General features: G+C 40.2%; 1 protein-coding gene across 3 annotated transcripts in view; it reads left to right on the top strand.

Moving 5' to 3' along the window:
• VAT1L (vesicle amine transport 1 like) overlaps positions 1–18,746 on the top strand; it is a 56,546-nt gene extending 37,800 nt beyond the window's left edge. For all 3 annotated transcript variants that reach the window (XM_066194847.1, XM_066194846.1, XM_066194845.1), the window contains exons 8-9: positions 13,882–13,965; positions 15,854–18,746. In XM_066194847.1, coding sequence (XP_066050944.1) covers positions 13,882–13,965; positions 15,854–15,952 — 183 coding nt within the window. In that variant the 3' untranslated portion in view covers positions 15,953–18,746. The remainder of the gene's footprint in view (positions 1–13,881; positions 13,966–15,853) is intronic.
• The last annotated feature ends 621 nt before the right edge of the window (positions 18,747–19,367 follow it).

The raw sequence follows: 19,367 nt of genomic DNA, 5'->3' as shown, positions 1-19,367 counted from the left end.
GCACAAAATTATTCTCCAGGGTGGTTTTAATTTTTTTTTCCTTTGGTAGTAGTGGTCTGGTTAGGTTGCTAAATTGCCTTTATTGCAAAGAAAACATAGGTTTTGTGTTCTGTTTCACACACAACTTTGCTAAGATCCAAAAGAAAGGCATCAAAAATCAAAACTATCAAAATAGCACTTCATTTTAGTGCATAACAATTGTTAATCAAGATAATTGTTCTCACCTAATGAAAATGGCTCATATAATCTTTTCAATCATTTTAAACACAGATGAATTTTAAAAGCAAAATTACTCTTGGGCATAAAGATATCTCTTAGCATAATATAATCTAAATTTAATGTGATAATTGAGAGTTCTATGTGGTATTGCAGTTGAGTAATAATATTGTTGCTCATTACAGATAATGATTTAAATTTACACTGAAGCATTGAAGCAGATACATTGTCCGTACTAAAAGATTCCTAGATATATATTAACCAGTTGGGAAAGATAGAACACAAAGGTATTTTGTAGGGAAAAACTCTGTGTTATGAGCACTGTCTTTGAGAAAATAATGCTAAAAGGAAGCAGTGTAATGTAAGGGTTACAAATGAGCACTGATTTTCCAGAGCTTTGATTGTACAGAAAATGATAGTTTGAGTATCAAAGCTCGGGCTTTGAAGGTGGTGTTACAGTGCACACCTCTGGAAATGTTAGGCCATACCTATAAGAAATTAAGCCTAACATTTTCAAGAAAAAAAGCATCAGGGGCAGCTCCAAATCTTTGTTGAAATTAATTCAGTTTAGTTGAATAAAGGTTGTGTAAAGGTGAATTCCTGACCACCACCAAATATCCACAACCTTGAGAAGAACCTGAGGGCTTTTTCTATTGTATGCTGTGATTGTATCCTGGGTAAAATATCTTCACGATCCTAAACTTTCCCGAGCAAGAAGGGCATAACCCTTGAGTTCTTCAGCAGAAGTAACACAATACTGGATCTTGCCCTTCATCTAAAGGAAACACCCAGCTTAATTCTTAGAGTTCCTGCAGTTCAACCTGCCTAAGCCTCCAGCTCGCACAATGTGTGTTACTGAGGTTCTTGCCCCTTTCTCTGCATTGCTGTGGCTCATGCACAAGCCTTTGGGGATTGGGGGTCCATCTGCACACACAAATTTAATGGAATTAGATTAGAAGCTGCCTGGGCTGCAGCAGGGATGTTCTGTCACACTGACACTTGTGCCTCAGCTCCGTGCTACCAATTATTGCAGTCTGAGCTGGGTCAATAGGATGGAGTGCTGTGCTCAATCAGTGCTCACACACCAGCAGTAAACTTGTTGTAAACTAAATCAATTTTACAGCAATCATACTGGTACAATGGAAGTTAAAGTCTTTAATATAGGATTAGAATGAGACATTTTTTAACAGTGTCAGGAGAAATATTAAGTAATAAAGCAAATAGGACTGCAGTATATATTGTAAAACTGTCAACCAGCAAACAAGATAAATTCAAATACCTTTCATCTTGCCTGGATGAATTATTTCAATCTTGCTGTAAAGTGATGCAGCTCAAACTGAGGATAAGCTTGAATCATACCCTCTATCATAACAACTGCATTACAGTTTAATATAACAGAAGGGCTTGTTTTTGTTTAGTTTTAATGAAACTACAGAGTGGTGCCCAATGGTAAGGTCTGACTTGGAGAGCTTTTTGAATGCTCGAAAAATACTGTTATAACTTAGAAGGAATTAGGTTTGTAATCCTCATGGCACTACTTTTTGAAACAAACAAAAAAAATTACACAAGGAAATCAAAAGAGAAGTATTTTCTTACTTGTGTCATTAGATACAAATCATCATTACCTTTGGTATTTACCTTGATGAGTTTCAAGAAATTGCATAATTAGTTTACTGATTGGGGATGGATTTTACTGAAGATAATCCATTATTACAAAATAACATGGAGATATTTTTCAATGTCACAACATTAATGTGTTCTACTAATCTGATCCCCGTAGGTGGATTTTTACATGAAGCTTATCAGACTTTCGAAATTAGAGTGTCAAGACTTTTTACTGATTACCATCTGGAAGACTGAATGTTTACTGTATTTTGTAATCAAAAAGTTCAGTTCCTATGGTTTTGAAATGGTGATTCTGGAATAAAGCACATTTTCTGTTCCTTAGTAGTAATAAAGGAAGACTTAGAGTTCTTTGGAATAAATAGATAAGTCATATAGGATTTTCTCATTCTTTTATTAATGATTTTAATATCCCATATTGTGAAATAAGTAGCTCAAAATTGAGCTTAAGGATGAGTCTGAGGAATATGTAGTAGAAGGTCTTTGGGAGAAAAATACTTGATTCATTTGAATCATTTAGAAAGTAAGATGCAGGGTTACAGGGGCAGAAGCCATGTTGGTCACAGATTTTGTGCCTGACTTCCAAAGAAATTCACCTGCCATTTGGGAAAGGTGCAGGACAAGGACATGTTTCCCTGGGTCACATAGAAGAAAGTAAGGGAAGTTGAAGGGGGGGAAAGGGGAAACTACTCTCATGCTGGTTGTGGTGCTTGAAGTGTGGCTTCAAAAGTGTTGGTGAGAAATGCAAAAAAAAAAAAAATTGTTGGTGCTGGTAAGAGATGGAAAAAGGCTAAGACTGTAGAAATGAGGGGTTTTTGTGAAGATTCAGTTATTGGATGGTGGTTCTAGTGAATCAGAGAACCGGAACAAGCCTGACAGACAAATAAGGTGCAACTAATACAAACCATCAGCCATGGAGTGCTGGTAAAATAACAGGAGATATAAAAGGACATTCCATGTGGAAGGTTTTCTGTAGTTTTACATCTTCCTAAAAGAAAGCAAATCCCTCTAGTAAGGTACACACAACAAAATATCTCCTCTATATAAAATAAACTCATTTGTTGTGAATAGACAGAAATTTGAGTAGAGAGATGCCAAAGAAAACTTGGGAAGCAGCAAGGAGGTGATCAACTGTGGAGTTCTGGTTTTGTTGTATCCAAAAGGGGCTTGGAAGGGCTTTTGGTCTAAACATAAAACTAAAAAGAAATACTTTTTTTTTTTTTTTTTACACCACGGTAGCAAGGAATTGATAGTACAAGTTACCTTATGCCTACAGACACCAGCCCAAAGGACATGTGTAGATCTGCATCACAGAGTTCAGAACCTCAGGGTTTCATCCATGCCACTGTGCAGCTTCTGAGAGGACAAGGGCTGCTGGTTTGAGAGAGACAATAAAAGAAGCAGCACGTGGAATAGGCGCTCTGAGTTCTCTGGCATTTCTTACATTATTTGACCCTGAACACTGCAAGTTGTAATAGCCTGCACCCTAAAGCAGGGGTGTGGTTGGAAGGGCCCCCTGACCCCTGCTGGCACACAGCAATATTCCTGTGGAGCTCCAGAAAGGCTGGACAGGGGTCCACTGGATTCCCACAGGGAAGTAAGGGTGATCCAGATAGGATTGCTGCTGCAAGGCTGGTCAGAGGAGATCGGCAGCATTGCCCTTCCACAGTCCAGGCATTGTAATGCAAGAGCCAGCAATGCTGCACCACAAAAAGCAGAATGCTTGGGTTGAGGTCTGCATGTTCTGAGGCTGGATGAGCAGGAGAGGTTAATGACACTCATAACTACTGGACCTGAGGGCAAGAGAACAAATAAGATCATCTTGTGGGTTGGTGCAGTTTTTCTCCAGGTGATTTCCAAAGAGATCACAGGGCAACATGGCTAGGGAAGAGTTTAAAAACTGATGGCATGGAGCTTGATAGTTCAATAACAGCATAAGATGTCTTTTTTTTTTTTTTAACTGCATAGTGATGAATGTAATAAAGTTTATTTCCTGCCATAATTTGTTATAGCAAATTGTGATGGAGTAGAGGAATACAGCAAACTGAGCATCATATATTAATTCAATTTAGGCAGCAGACTGCTGCACCCTAACAGAGTACAGGGGGTCTCTTTTCCCTGTGGCTGCCAAAATTCATTTTCAGCTAAAGAAATTTTTCTCCCATAAGAGCTGCTGCTGCAGTCCAGCATCTCTGAATACCCCAGGTTTCAGGGGTATCTGGGGCATCCCTGGAACACCTGGCTGCAATTTACTGCAAGATGCATTAATGCTCAGAAAGGTACCATGAAGGGGACCAGTTCTGAGCTCCTCTGCTTGTGGCTTGGATGTGCTCAAAAGCATCTCCGTAGCATTGGGACCGTGCTTTTGTCATTTCTACCATCAATTCCAAAGGTTCAGCCAGTCCTGGGGAGCCAGTGGCTCACAGGAGTTCTTTGTTGCTGCTCTAAAAGAAATATCAGTGGAGAACACTAAAGCTTCATCCTCATTCTCAGGATGTGTCTTCTCTGCTCAAATCTGTCCCAGGGATTTTATCACCAAATTTATGCCCCACAGAAACAACTCTTGACTCTGAAAGAAATAAGGAATTTCCTATAGTAATGCAGGAAAAAAATTACTTTCTTCAAGCTTATCTTAATAACAAGTGATAGTGAGAAAAGGTGTGCCAGTTTAAGTCAAAATGAGTGTCCGTTCTGGCTCTGTGCAGGTTCTGAGATAATGCACAGTCTCACAGAAATGTCCATTCTATAACACTTTGCTGCAAGCAAAAAGTTTGTTTTTAGCTGTCAGTGCTGAATGCCCCTGAGCTGTCCTAACCTGCTGGAATTCCCTGTGCTTATGGATCACATTTCAGGCTCTTGTCCTCTTTTATCATGTAGAAAAGCTCCCACCAAACTGATAATCTAGGCACTGGTCTTTTGTACTTCTAAATATTTAATTTGTTGTTGATTCTGCCTTTTTTTTCTGCTTTATCCCTGTTCACTCTGTAAGTAAAAGCTGGTAAGATTTGGCTCAGTTATTCTGTGATTGCAAGGCTTTAAATCTCTTTTCCTTTGAATTTTACTGAGACAAAACAAACACTCATTGACGTCAGCAGGAGCTTGTAGGAAAAAGGAAGGAGAGAAGGCAGCCCAGTTCTGCAGTTGTAGCTCTCCATCCAGAAGATGTATCACTTAATAGGTAGCTTCAGCAGCCAGGGGAGGACTCTCAGTTTGCCTGTAGCATCAGTTTTTATTCCTTTGACATTTTTCTCATCTTGGGTCTGGTTTTAGTCTTGCTGCCATGGCAACATTCAGAGAGGCTAAAAGGTACTCCAGAGAAAAGGTCTCTCCTTGCTGACAGGCAGCAGAAGGGAACAGAGGCCATCTCTGCTGTTTGCAACTGCAGAGAGCAGTGGAGGGATGAAAGGGATATTAAATGGATTTTCTGTTTGCACGTGTGCAGGCAAAACCAGTGGTGCAAAAGTTCAGTGTGGCAGGGCATAAACAGTGGTGTTGGATAAATCATTTTTGCTTTCAGATGGCTTCTAGCAGGACAGGACACGACATGATATGACATGACATGGAAACAGATTCATGATCCAAGTTTTTCCTGTAGGGAAAATACTCTGATCAGCTCAAAATCACTGCTAGTGATACTCAATTCTTCCATTTTGATTGTATGCATGTTTTCTCCATGCCCATGTAGGTGTTTATGAAAATTGGGCCCCACATACCCGGTGTTTGATGTGTCTCCTTACATATGCTCAGTGCTCAATTTCTGCATCTTAAGAGCTGGCTGAATTCACCATAGGCAGGAATAGAGCCTATTCAAAATCCTGTAAATATTATGCTGCTTTTCCATCTGTCATGCAAGCTGCTGCATACCCTCAGCCTCCAGGAGAACAGAGAGTCTGGGAGGTCTCTTCAGAATTAATGGTGGAGGTGAGGAGAATCCAGGCTGGTTGCAGATGTGGATTTGCCAGCCTCTCATATATCCAGCTCCCACACAACCAGGTAATTGAAGGATTTTGTCACAGCAGAAAAGGCAATTTAACACTAGAAGCATTTTTCTGCTGGCTATTCTGCTACACAGTGCAAGGGAAATATTCCTATCATGAATGCAGATCATTCCCAGGGAAGTGTGCTGTGCTGAGTACGTGTTATTCCATTGCTCTCAAGGGAAACAATCCCTTACAGCAAAGGATGGTTTTGTCCAAATAACTGTGTTTGGTAGGATAATTGTCACTAATCACATAGGAAAACAGTTTTTCCACAAAAGCTTGTACAGAAGGCAGCCTGAGAAAAGGAAGTATTGCAAATTGACTTTAAAAAATAAAAACAAAAAAAGCTGTGAAAAAACCCAGCATGTTTCCCACTGAACTATTACCTCACAACATCATATTGTATAAACACAAGAGAGACATTTCAAGATTATCAAGGAGAAAATGCGCCAGCAAAACAACAGGAGTTAATTTTGACAGATGTCTCTTTTGGGAGCAGAGGGGCAGTCGTTAGCAAAGGAGCCAGTGGCTGCTGGCCACGTGTGTGTCCTGGCTGTGCAGGGAGCCACCTCCTGTCCCTTCATGACAAGCCACCCCAACAGGCTGTGTGGCTGCAGGGGGACATTGACCTCCGCTCTGTGCTGCAGGGTCTGCAGGGAGCAGAACACCAGTATTCCCTCCAAGCTGCCAGCAAGTTCAGGAACTGCTGTCCTTGCTTCCTTGAGTTTCTTCCCTTCCACAGACCAGATGTAGACAGATGTAATCCAGAAGACAGATGAGGTGGTTTTTCTTTGTAGCGAGCGCAGTGTTAGTTATAAAAGCTGTATATACCAAAAACATGAAAGAAAACTCTTCTCCTGGTCTGAGAAGTGCATCTGCAATTAGAATGCAGCTCACAATCCATATTAAAGACAGCATAGCTTTATAATAGAACACAGCAGTGAGCCTGATAAAAATTATTTTGCTCTATAGCACTAATGAAAGCTATGGTATTAAAGCTTTGCTTATGTGGGATCTCAGCTAGAATCTACTGCAGTATGCATCTTTTTTCTTCATTACTGTCTAGAAATAATGCTTAAATAATTATTCTTGATATTATTGTTTGTAATTCTAATGGAGGTAGCTATGGGCTCATTGAAATAGTGCCAGTTATAAGCAGCAACAGAACAGAGTCAGCCCTAGAATGAAAAATGGGCACGTTTTTAATTCAGATTATTTTTTCATAAATGTGAGGGAGATTTGGATCATTACCTGTGACACTTAGGTTGCCAAAGTAACCTTGACTAGCCAGCTGCTGTTTGCACAGCGCATGGCACTGTCACCATGGAGACGCTGTCCATGTGATTTTGCAGGCATGATGCAGTTGCAGGCGTCTCAGAGTGGATTTAATTGTTGGTGAGCAATGCTTGTGCAGACAGCTCTGCCCTGCCAGACAGAGCCTGCAGTCAAACACGAGCTAAATTTGTCCTTTTTGTTTTAGCTGCACAGAGGGGACCAGGACGGGGGGGTAACAGGGGGACGCTCTGGGCTGTCATAAGGAAAACACTGAACTGAACTTATCCTGATGGAAAGTTCATGCTCAGATTGGGAGGAGTGGTCAAAGAGTGCTGATCTATGTAAAACCCATGCTTGAATGATAATATTCATTTACAGAACATATGTTTGAGTGATTGAAGGCTATGGAACACTCCTGGTATTCCTTTATCAACTGAGGCTTTTTTCTCCTCCCAGTACCTGCTCTCACTCATTCATGTGTGACCAAGTGATGTCAGGGAAATTACACCAGTAGAGCAGGGACTGAAATCTCTCTGTATATACAGGATATTCAAAATTCTCCTCCTCTCCTCATGCTGTGCTTTCCATTCTGACCTCTGAAGAACCTCACAATGAAACTGTGTAGTGGATTTTGGGTCTCTTTTGCACAATACCAAACCAACGACCGAACAAACCCTTTGATAAGAGATATGATCCTATTTTGGATGGTTAGGCAGGCTAAAGGGTGCTCCATCCTTTCTCTCCATATTCTTTGGAGAACAGAAGTCAGCCAGCCTCAAGATAAAGTCATTTTGCTGTGGCAAAATGCTTTGTTCCACCTCTTTTACTTAATTACGAATGGGCTGGATGATGGCAGATGGTTAAAAGGTGCTGTTCCTATTTCTGGTGCCACAGCTGTCATGAGCAGGCTGCTGTAGGATCAGGTGGGAGTTCTGTAGACATGACAAACAGCCCTCAAGGAGACAGTCCAGGCCTCAGAAACTGCCCAAGAGCCAGTAAGTGCAGGAGAAGCGTGTAACTGGGTTTGAGGCATGCAGTGACATTGATATTTGGGGAGCTGCTGTGAAGAATCACTGGAGCACCAGCTTTGGTGATGTCTGTGTTGGACACTCTCTTATGTGAAAAAACCCCACCAAAAAATCACGTGGATGTTTAAAAATAGTACTGGGCAGAAGTGCTCACAGGAGGGGGTGTGGACAGAAAGGACTTGGGTTGGTGGCCAGATGCAGGGAGTAAATGTTGATCCTTTTGTCTTTGCTTTTGTTCTGAAGAATCAGCTGAAGGTTTAAAGAGGGGAGGTGTAGCTGGAAAAGTAGGGCTTTGAGGTGATGTATGCAGCACAGCTTAAAATTTATGAGGGGATTATTTCATGGCTAGAGGGGAAAGTCATGACATGCTGGAAGGCATGTCATTTTCACACATTTTCAGTGTGTAAGCAGAGGATGAAAGGTGATTCTTTGAGATGATGTATAAAAATAAACAGTAATCTTGAACCTATAGGTGTGGAACTAATGAGAGGGAAAATTGCAGTTGTAGATCATAACCTAAACTGATGCTCTGCTTCACTGTGCGCATCTGGTACTGAGGGATGTTTCTTTCATTTGGGTGCTGATAACCTTCTTGACAGCTCATGATGATACAGTGTTAGAATGATTGGGGAATTTTACAGATTACACTGAGATAATTGAATTAATATCGCTCCTGGTTTGGATTAAATTTGTAACCTTGGCATAAGATTCTTTAGCCTTTCATACCATGGCCTGATTTATCAAAAAGGGGAGTGAAGGATTTCTTTATTGTTAAGTAGAAGCCCTTTCAAATACCTCAGGGAAAAAAACTGTCATCAGAGGGCCCCAAGGAAAGAAAGGACAAAGTCCTCTGCCACCATCCAAAAAACCTGCCTTATCTGACAGCGAGGGGGTAAAGAAGTTGTCTGCAAAAATGGAACTGTAATCTGTAGATGGGAGTTTGTGCAACAGACTGCTTCCAACCTCATGCAGCTGAAGAATACCCACTCTTCTCTTGCACCAGTGTCTTTCAATGCCTTTCTTTTTTCCTAAAGTAAATGTAGAACTTCACTAAAAAAACAAATCAATAAAATTAATCACATTGCTGAGCGAAACAGCTTCGTGTAGGATGATGAAAACATTGTGTTGTGACATTTCCACTAGGAAGCTTTTCCATGGCATGTTGCCTTCATTCTTTCTCCCTCCTAAACTCCATACTACTGACGTGGGCCTGAAGCCCCCAATGTGTTACTCTGGCAGAGTGAGTGGTTTCATGATCCAGCTTCGCAGTCTCTTATTTTACTCCTGAGACTGGTTCCTTGTAAGAGCCAAATACAGAAATGGATCATTATGTTTAAAATAATACCCGAAGGCTTGAAAATAGCATCCATTTCTTAGGTAGGCTGCATTTCTCTTTCACACTGAGAAATGGTGCAGCAAATAATTAGTAATACATTTTCCATTTAAATGTCCCTGTATTTATAAATCTGTAGACTGCTCTTGCTATGTTCTAATAGCAAAATGAAGTTCCAGATCCAACTGAATGTCAGCAAGAATTTAGGAATCTGTCAGTAGAGATTACTGTTGGCTCTTGATTTTGAATGCAAGCAGCCAACAAATTAGTTTGGTAGTAAAATGGGTAAGTAAGTGAAGGCTTGACTACAGCAATACAAAGTTGGAGCATAATAGTTTGTTTCAGGCATGTATTATTTAGAGAGGATGAGACTTGCACCCAGGAAAGTGTATCTATTCAAGAACTTTCCAAAGGAAAAGGAACCAGGACAGCAGAGGTGGAGACCTGAAATGAAAGACTTAAGATGAAAAGCCAGACAAGAAATCTGTCCCAGTTCCTGATTCCACCTGGGGAAGGCATAGTGCTAAAAACAAACAAGAAAAATCCAAGGAGAACATAGAAAAAAAGGAGAATTAAGGCAGGTGTACAATCTGTATTCCAGGGGAAAAAGAGCTTTTAGTTGATTTTAAATGGACTGTTTCTACACCCTGACATCAAAAGCTGTGGAAAAGCAGTGTAATCAGAAGCTGGCTGCAAATATCCAAATACAATGGCAGCATGTTATGTTAGTTGTTCAGTTTGGAATACACCTTGGTTTTCATTGTTTTGGCATTGCAGATACTGTTTGGGTAAAAATTGTGTAGTGCTTACTATCTTTAATTTCAATATGAAAATCCTTTTTGTCTGGTCTGAGTAGTTATAACATGCCTAATTTGGAGCTTTTTTAACCTGTATTTCTCAAAGAGAAGTGTACTGCAAATTAGTCAGGAGTGCTGACAGAGACTTCATTAAACTTCTCTAAGTTATTTGTGGATATATTGTGATTCCTGAAGGCTGGTTTCTTACTTGCAGTAGTAGTGCTTCACTATCTGCTATTGTTAGTACTTTACTATGTAGAAGGAAGAAACTGAGATAGTAATTACTCCTATTTTTCTGTGCAAGCTTGTATATTACTTTAAAGGAAAATTGCGGTCAGTTCACTGAAGACAGAGTAACTACAATAAAATCATACCATGTTCCCAGTGCATACACAGGTGCTGTGTTCAGTAATGGAAAATAGTTTATGACAGTTACTGTAGAGGATTCACTTTTGCTTTTAATGAAATAAAAACTTTGCAACTCATTAACTAAAGAGAAATTGAAATATGGGTTGTCTTAAGAGAAACTATATCAATTCAGTGTATCATTGCTGGTCCACTAATGTGTAATAGTTCTGATTCCCTTGCAGGGCTTTGATAGAAAATGTGTCAATCTGGAGGCTCTCAAGGCTAAAATCTGTAGTTTGGCATTAGTTCAGACACAGATCCTCAGGGCTGAGCCATACTGAAAGCAAACACAGGACAACAGTTTTGTCCTTTATTCCAGTGGAAACTCTTCTTATCAGTAAACACCCCTTTGCACTGTTTCCAATCCAATAGCCCTCTGCTGATGATACTGCGCAAGAATAATTTCAATTAATTCATACACATAAACAAAAGTAAAATCCACTTACTTGGCTTTGAGCTGACAGATGCAAATAGCAACCAGTATGGACTAATTGGTGAAAAGGGATTTAGGGATAGAATGCTGTAAGAAGAGGGAAACCCTTGTGATTCTTTCTGCTGGAAGGGATGTTTATTTTGAATCAAACTTCAACCACTTCAGGGAACCTCCAGTAAATTCTAGACTTTCTACATGCCTCCCTGTACAACCAATTAAGTCTGGTTTTAATCAAGCACAGAGGGAGGCACTGTCTTCATTAGGAATATGCAAACACTGAGGCACCAACTCACAGAAGCTCCTCCCTCTGTGAAAGGCACAAAAAAACCTAAAAGTGTCCATATATTCTGTGCAGAACAACACAGCCATACTTGTACAGCAAAGAAGGGGTTTAATCCTCTCTGTCCCCTATAGGAGAAGAGGGAAGGGTTTTAATAGCCACCTTGGGAAACAAGTAGTTGCAGTCTTGGTTGAGCAAGTGGACTGTTAGCAGCCAAAAACATAAAATTACTCATTTCTAAAATAGCTCATGGTCTCCTAACTCAGACATCGTGTGCTGAATGGCATTGCACCAGGACAGAATTGGGCTGACTGGGTAGGTAAGTTGCAAATAACACTAAAAGGCACAGATGTTGTATCAGCTCTTCAAATCTTTTCAATGTTTTTATATATTTTAATAGCTCCATCTGGATTCCATAGCCACTATTATTGTTGTAAGTTTTATTGTTCCCTCTGCCTGCTGTTTGCATTTGCAAGTTACTTACAAGTGTCTTGGAAACAACTCCTGAACCTTTCTCCAGGGGCTTAAATTTGATATTGTGTATGTCAAAAAAAGCAGGGAAAGCACATTTTCTCAAATTTGCCTTGCTAAATATGATATGGTACAAATTAAAATAAATGTTGCATGCCCTGCTTTCCACATGATGTTCTGGTTATAAATTTCAGTGGACAGGCAAGTGTGTTTGCTGATTTCTCCAATTCTGTTACTTACGCTGTGCTGTAACCTCCTAAAAGCTTGATTTGGGTAATAACAGACATAAAAAATTATACTGCTGCTGCTTCTCCAGCATCATGATTGGAATATTCTTAAAGGAATATTATCCAGAGTGCAGAACTAGTCTGACAGGGTAGTTGAGTGTTGTTTATGCTCTAAGGTAGCTTCACAAAAGGTATTGTGATTTTTGTGGACTGCACTTAGAGGTCAGCCTGCTATCCAGTGGGATTCATAAGATTGTGTTTTCTGAGGTGAATTTACAATAATGCTCTAAATTAGAAAGTCACTGCATTTCCAGTGCAATCTTTCTTTTGTTCTAATAGAATTTTTCCTAAGTCTGGTATTTAATAATTGAGGGAACACCTATGTAAAATTCAGGGAGTAATACTGAGTTCACTGCAGTCAGTTTCCCAAGTAAGGCCGACAGATGGGAAAGACATTTTGTGCTGTGCCCAGCATCCATTAAATTTAATTGGAAGTTGAATGCTGTATAATCTTTAAAAATCACATACCTCCTTCTGTATTAGACATTCAGGGAATATAGTGGAAGCCTGGACTCCAGTTCAGGCTTTTAAATGTACTGTGGGACCCATCAGGTCCCAACTCAACATTTTCTTTCAAAGGTATATGCCATTATTCTTAAAATATTCAATAGAACTGTGTCACAGGTGCTAAATCCTATTAACATAAAACTCATTTTTGTCTCAACCTACCCTGTTATGCTGGCAAAGAGCAGTGTGATGTGGATATGGAACAGCCTGTATGGGCACATTTTCAGTACCTGAAGTTTCCCACTGTGAAAGTGAGGAAACTCTTGACATCTTCCAATTTTTTAATGATTTATAGAACCATAGATTGGAAGAGACCTTAAAGCTCATCTCATTCCAACCCCCTGCCATGGGCAGGGACACCTCCCACTGTCCCAGGCTGCTCCAAGTCCCAGTGTCCAACCTGGCCTTGGGCACTGCCAGGGATCCAGGGGCAGCCACAGCTTCCCTGGGCACCCTGTGCCAGTGACTCAGCAGTGGTCTGTATGCTGCACATTAAATATTCAGTGCAACACACTCACACACAAATTCAATTTATCAGCAATGAGCTCTCCTGAGTTGGGAAACTTCATACATCAAAATAAGCTTCTCTCCAGTGCACTTGTAAGAAGAGGTTCTTGTGCCTTTCTCACATGCACTAATTGCAGACAGCTGTTAAACAGATGGTCTTGGTGATATCAGTAGGACACCAGTTATTTAACTTTTTTTTAAAAAAACAGTGGAAAAATAGCGAGTAAAAGAGGGAAATAAATATTTGCTTAGGCAGCAAGACCCACAGTATTGCATTACTCCCCGCCGTAGCCTGGGCATGGCATTTCTTCTGTGGTAACCCATAAAAAAAATTGAAAAACATCATAAGTCAATTAGAAATATTTCAGTGAAAGTAAGATGTCTTGATAAATATTCTGTGAAGACAAAATGCAATGAACAACCTTTTAGGATTACCTCCCTGAGCCTGTATATCTCCCTGCAGCTCAGCTATCCATCACTTTGGTTCTGCATTAACCTTATGGATGTGTTATGCTATTTAGAGACTCTCCTCAGGACTCCCATCCCATTTTGGCAAACACAATGCAGAAGCCAGGCCTTAGAAATTCACTAAAAAATGTTAAACTCTTGGTCTTTTCTCAAGAAAAGCAGCTCTTTGAGTGACCTTGCACATAGCACACCTTAAACATTTTGCTGGGTTTGGAAGGGAGGGACTCAGGATGTGACTAAAAATTACCAAAAGTGATCTTTCTTTCAGGTGAAGGAGGCCATGCAGAGAATCCATGACCGAGGAAATATAGGAAAACTCATTCTGGATGTGGAGAAAGCACCCACTCCCCTGGTGAGTGCAAAGCACTAGAGACATGTTGTACAGCCAGATATGATAGAGCCTGGCAGTGACTTCTGGACACATGTCCCTTGTAATGCTTTGTTGACACTGATTTCTTCTAAATCTATAGCACCCAAATACCACCAGTAACCATAATTTCTGTATTTAACCCAAGTGAAATGTACTTCCTGAAGTGCCAGCAGTTACTTCTCTATACTGAATCTATCTGCTTCTCCAAAAATGTGCCAGCAAGTGTTGGAGTGGGGTAAAACTGCCACGAGTCTTTCTGCCCTTGTGATGGAAAACAGACTTTTCTCAAACTAAAATATTCCTGTATTAATTAGTGGATTGAGCAAGAAAAACCCAGTCAATATTGCTTCAGTGTGCAAATATAAGAATGCTTCCTGATTCCCATACTAAAGTTATACTTTCGGTAGGAATTTAGTTTGCTGGTTTTTGTAATATATGAAGTATAACATGTAAATGTTTCTAGAAATATCCTGAAGGAAGACAGTAGTGATGGAGCTCTGGTCCACTAGATTTGAAGCACTTAGGATGGTACAGAAACCTTTCAGAGAGCAGTGGTAAATGAAAGTCAGACTCACTCCTGGGCATTCACTGATGGTGTAGGAAAGAGCAGTAAAGCAGGTAATGCAAACCTGACTTTAAATCAATACTGATGTATGGAGTTTGCTTTCAGACCTGAGAAACCTTCTGTTTCAAAAGAAAAGAAAAGAAAAGAACCTGGACTTACAGTTAAGCTCTTACTCTCTCTAAAACTGCCCCCAAATCTCATACAAACTCTGCAAGGAAAAGGAAGGTTTTGAGGACCCCACATGTGGAACAATACACTTTCATGAAAGAGTGTTAACTCAAAAATATGTGTAACTTCAGAGCAATGTTTTTTTCTGCATTAAAATCAGATTGTGTTTGAGATTTTTATTTCCAGTAGAGGCTAATAATCAAACAGGGAAGGAACATCATTGCATTTCTTTTTAAAAAGTAAATGAGTCCCTTGCTTACTTGGTTTTGAAGTAGTCATAAGCTAATACAAGAATCTTTTTGTGTCCTAAGAGAGGTAATGTGGGTGCATAAGATAATCCAGTCACACTAATCTGTGCTGTTAAGCACTACCCCCATCCAGTGAACCAGACTCTTGTGCCTCCACAGACCTGTCACACTGACAGGGTGAAGTGCTGGAGGGTCCTGCACCTTTTCACAGCTTGTAATAAACATTTCCACATGAAAAAACCCACAGTGTACTCCTTAAATGCTGTTCTGAACTACAGATTCCTGCAATTGCCTACTGCCTGTGCAGGCATCTTCAGTAAAATATGAAAATGCAGTTTCTTCCCACTGCTGTATGATCTGGGCCCTGTACTCTGTTGTTGGTGTATCCTGCCAGCACCTACACTGCTCTATAAAGTGTCATTGGGTTTTTAATATCTAAAAGAAAGGAAATTGCCCCCTGAGTTTTCACACTGTGCCTCAGATGGGGCCATCCAGTAGCCTGTTCCTGGAAGAGCAGATAGAGGAGTTGGAACCCAGAGGTCCCAAAAAAAGTTCTGTAAACTTTTTAGACAGCTGTGTTTCCTATGCAAGACCCTTACTATCAGTTTACTACAAGTGCACAGAGCAGAGTCTTCGTGTGCGCTGTCCTAAAAACAGCTTTCTGTTAGGAAACAGAGCTGTGAGCCATGGGGGAACAGCTAGCAGGTTGAGCTGGAAGTGGTGTAGAGCCAGCAAAGGCTTTGCACGGACAGAATGTTCATTTTCGAGTGGCAGCTCTGCCTCCTTGAGGTTGCAAAGGGGCTTGCTTTATCCAGTGAATCAAACTGAAATGAGGAGGAATCAAAGGGTGGGGAAGGTGCTCTGATGTCCTTGGTGTTTCATGGTGCAGATGGCCAACGACAGCACGGAGACCAGCGAGGCTGGAGAGGAGGAAGAGGACCACGAAGGGGACAATGACAACAAGGAGCGCATGCCCTTCATCCAGTAGCAGCCACAGCGGGGCAGGCAGGAGGAGTCGTGAAGGAGAAGGGAACAAGACTGGGAAATCTCTTCTGTGCATCAGTGAACAAATGCTGTAGTACAGTGTGTGTTGTATTTGTTTGCAGTCAGCTGAGCTATGAGCTGTTGATCATTGTTGTTTTGAACTCAAGTGCCATTCTCATCCAGTGCAGTATTCCGACATTTCTGTGTAATACCCAGTTTCCCTGTAGGAGTCCCATGGGTTTTTCTGTTCTTGTTTGAAAGCCTTATTAACTTACTGTGTAATTTTAGATGGGCATCTTTCTCATGCAAATTCCAACATCTTGCATAAAGTTATTTGGGAAGTTTGGGCTTTTTTTGCAAGTTGGAAACAGTAAAAAAAAAAATCCCCACTTGCTGTCCGAAAGATTCTAGTAACTGGAGGGATAATTTTATATTTCTGGATTTTCAGTGTTAAAATAGTTTTCCTTTAATGAACCACAAATAAAAGTTGCAACAAAGATTACTCTTTATTTTCCTCAGTCATACTTCATCATTTCACAAGCAATCCTATTTTCATTTTCAAAAGTACCTCATCCAGAATCATGGAATCTGAAATTGTGCAAGAAATCATTAATTGAGAGGTTTTGATCAACATCTTCTGGTAAGGACACATTGACTCACGGGTCAAATTCAAAACAATTTTAAACTTCATTTTTAAATTGCATTGGTAAGATTCACTTATCAGGATGTGGAAAGAAATTTGGTGACGGAGTTTATTGCTCTGAAATCGCTAATGTGTGGTCAACTGTCAGGCTGGAGCTGAACTCCTGCAGAAGTTAACCCTGTAAAAAAGGAGGTTTAGGCCTTAATCCCACCATAGATCATGTACAGGGATAACTTCTATCGAGGTGACTTGTTCTATCAAAAGCTCTGCTCCATATGTACAGTTACATTTATAATTATTCACAGGATCAAGTATTCAAAGACCAGCTAGTCTTATCTACCTCCCACTAGTGGAAACTATATCTAAACATGAAAAAATAAATATTTTTTCCACGTCCTTCTCCTGTCCAAACAGCAGCTACTCAGGTCCTCAACTGTCTTGTTAAAACAGTTATTTTAAAATTACTGTGATCACGTACAGTAGAAATGCTGAAGGACTGGCAGAGACCTTGCACAATGCCTACAGCTTTGAATTAATATTCTTTTTTTCAAAATAAATTATTTACCCAGACATGACTAGTTGTTCACCTAAATCTACAAGTAGCATGTTATGATAGAAGTTAAAAATTAACACAGAAAAATGAAAAGTGGGGGCTTCTCAGGCTTTTCTCAGTGTGAGAGGACTTCTGGCTCTGAATGACTTTTATGTGTGGTTTTAGAAGATTCTCATTAGTTTTTTTCTGTTTGTTTGGTTTTGCTGCCTGAGTATTAACTCATTATTATTTTGTCCATTACTATTAGTCCATCTCTTTACACTGTACTCATGAAGTCGCTGTCAGAGAATTGTGCAGATGGTTCATTCTGAAGGAGTTCCCCTTGGGTTGAACAAATTCAAAAATAACAGCAAGAAATAACCGTGGAGAAAAATGCCAAAAAAGCTTCTGAACTATTGTTCCAACCAGAACTTCATTTTTCTCTTCATTTCATTATAGTTGAGTTTATTTTCAAGCTGGGCTTGTCTATACTTCCAGTGCCATTTTGGGCCCAAACAGGGACTTTATCTACAGAAGAAAATATGTATTCAGTGAGAGTTTTCCATTTATTGGGTTTGCCAGTTGGACTTTTAAGAAGGGCCATTAGGTTTTCATGACTCATCAGCTGACAGCAGTAGGAAACATGCCCAATTTTGTTTTGCAGCTAGTGTAATGATGTTGTCCTGCAACAGACCTTAACATAACTAGGAATTTTGATTTGACGCCAAAGTGAGCAATATTGCTGGTGACCTTCGAGCTGGCAGTAAGTGGCATTCTCAAGGCCTTAAATTAGTAGGGCAAGCAGAATAGCAAACCCATTCTTCTGTTCTAAACCACAGTCTGGTGGGCTCTTCTTCTAAATTACCCTGCAAGACAAATATGGGTGATCTTGGTCATGGCCACAGACACCACAGGGACAACAATCACATAATTTTGGCTAGTTCTTTCTGGTTTTGTTAGCAAGGCAAAAAATACTCTCCATGCTAATTCATACCAATTTTAGGGCCATTTTCTGATCAGCAGAATATCAGGTAATTGCAGTGAGTACAAAGGAATACTTCTGGAAGTACCTGAGTGCAACACAGCTGAGTGTGACCATCAGCAAGCTAAACTCTGCCCCGTGTTTTACTGGTATCAATATAGCATGGAGGGAGGCTGCTGCTGAAATGAATGGGAGTTTTTCATGCATCCATTCTGGAAGCAGGATGTGTGCTAGCAGAATTTGGCCCACAAGCCCTAAGTACCTTTCAGGAGACCACAAGCAGTAGTATCACGCTGGCAGGGGTGGAGGCCATGCTGTTCAAAATGGTGAAGCCAAGGCTTGTCACTGGCCAAGGCTTGTCACTGGCCAAGTCTTACTGTAGCAGAAATTAAGGGTTGTGCTTACTACTGACAGTGTTGTTTAAACAACTCTGAGACAATTGGATAGTTTCTTCAAGTGAAACAAATTATTTCTCAATTTGCCTTAAAGGAACTGTGAAAGCTTCTTTAACTTAAGCCTGATTGAAGTGAACTGAAACACTGTTTAATTGTATTTGTTGCTTTAGAGCTTTTGTTATATTGTGCCTACAAAGCAAATTATGTTTACACAAAAATATAAATAAAATGTTGAGCATAGCATTATCCTTGGCCTCTATGTTTTATTCTAGTGTTATGGTCACGTTAGGGAACTGACTTGGAACTGCTTCAGAGGAAAATTATTGGTGAGGTCTTATTTTCCGTTTTGGTCACTGTGGGATATACAAATAATTTATTTCGACTATTACAGAGTAAATCAAGGTTATTAAAACTGCTGTGTGCTGCTTTACAGAACATTAACAATGTAGATACAAAATTTTGAATGTCACAGTCTAAGAAATTCAAAACATTAAATAAACACCTTTTGCTAAGTTTTTAGGGAAGTGTATTTTCATACAAAGAGAAACTAGCACTCAGACTGCCACACAAGTTATCCTCAGAGAGATAGCTCCTTTCAGAAATTGGAATTCCCTAATGGAATAATCTTAAAATAGAATCCAAAAGCAGTCATCACCAGTTGAGCTTGTAGAAAGCAGGAGGACCTGACTGAGTTTTCAATCCCACTCTTCTGGGCCTTGGTTCTAACCCAGGGCTCTGTGTCTTTGGAAGAAATGGTGATGGTTACCAAGCCCTACAGTCATCTCCAGCCTGTACTTGAGTATATGGCTGTAAAGGTCTCCCTGCATGAGGGAACAAAGTGAATGAACTTCAGTTTAGTACCTAAAC

This window comes from Chamaea fasciata, unplaced genomic scaffold (genome assembly GCF_029207755.1).
Source record: "Chamaea fasciata isolate MVZ Bird 193981 ecotype frontalis unplaced genomic scaffold, bChaFas1.0.hap1 SCAF_12, whole genome shotgun sequence".
In the NCBI taxonomy this organism is placed as follows: Eukaryota; Metazoa; Chordata; class Aves; order Passeriformes; family Sylviidae; genus Chamaea; species Chamaea fasciata.
This window is presented reverse-complemented; position numbering and strand designations above follow the sequence as displayed.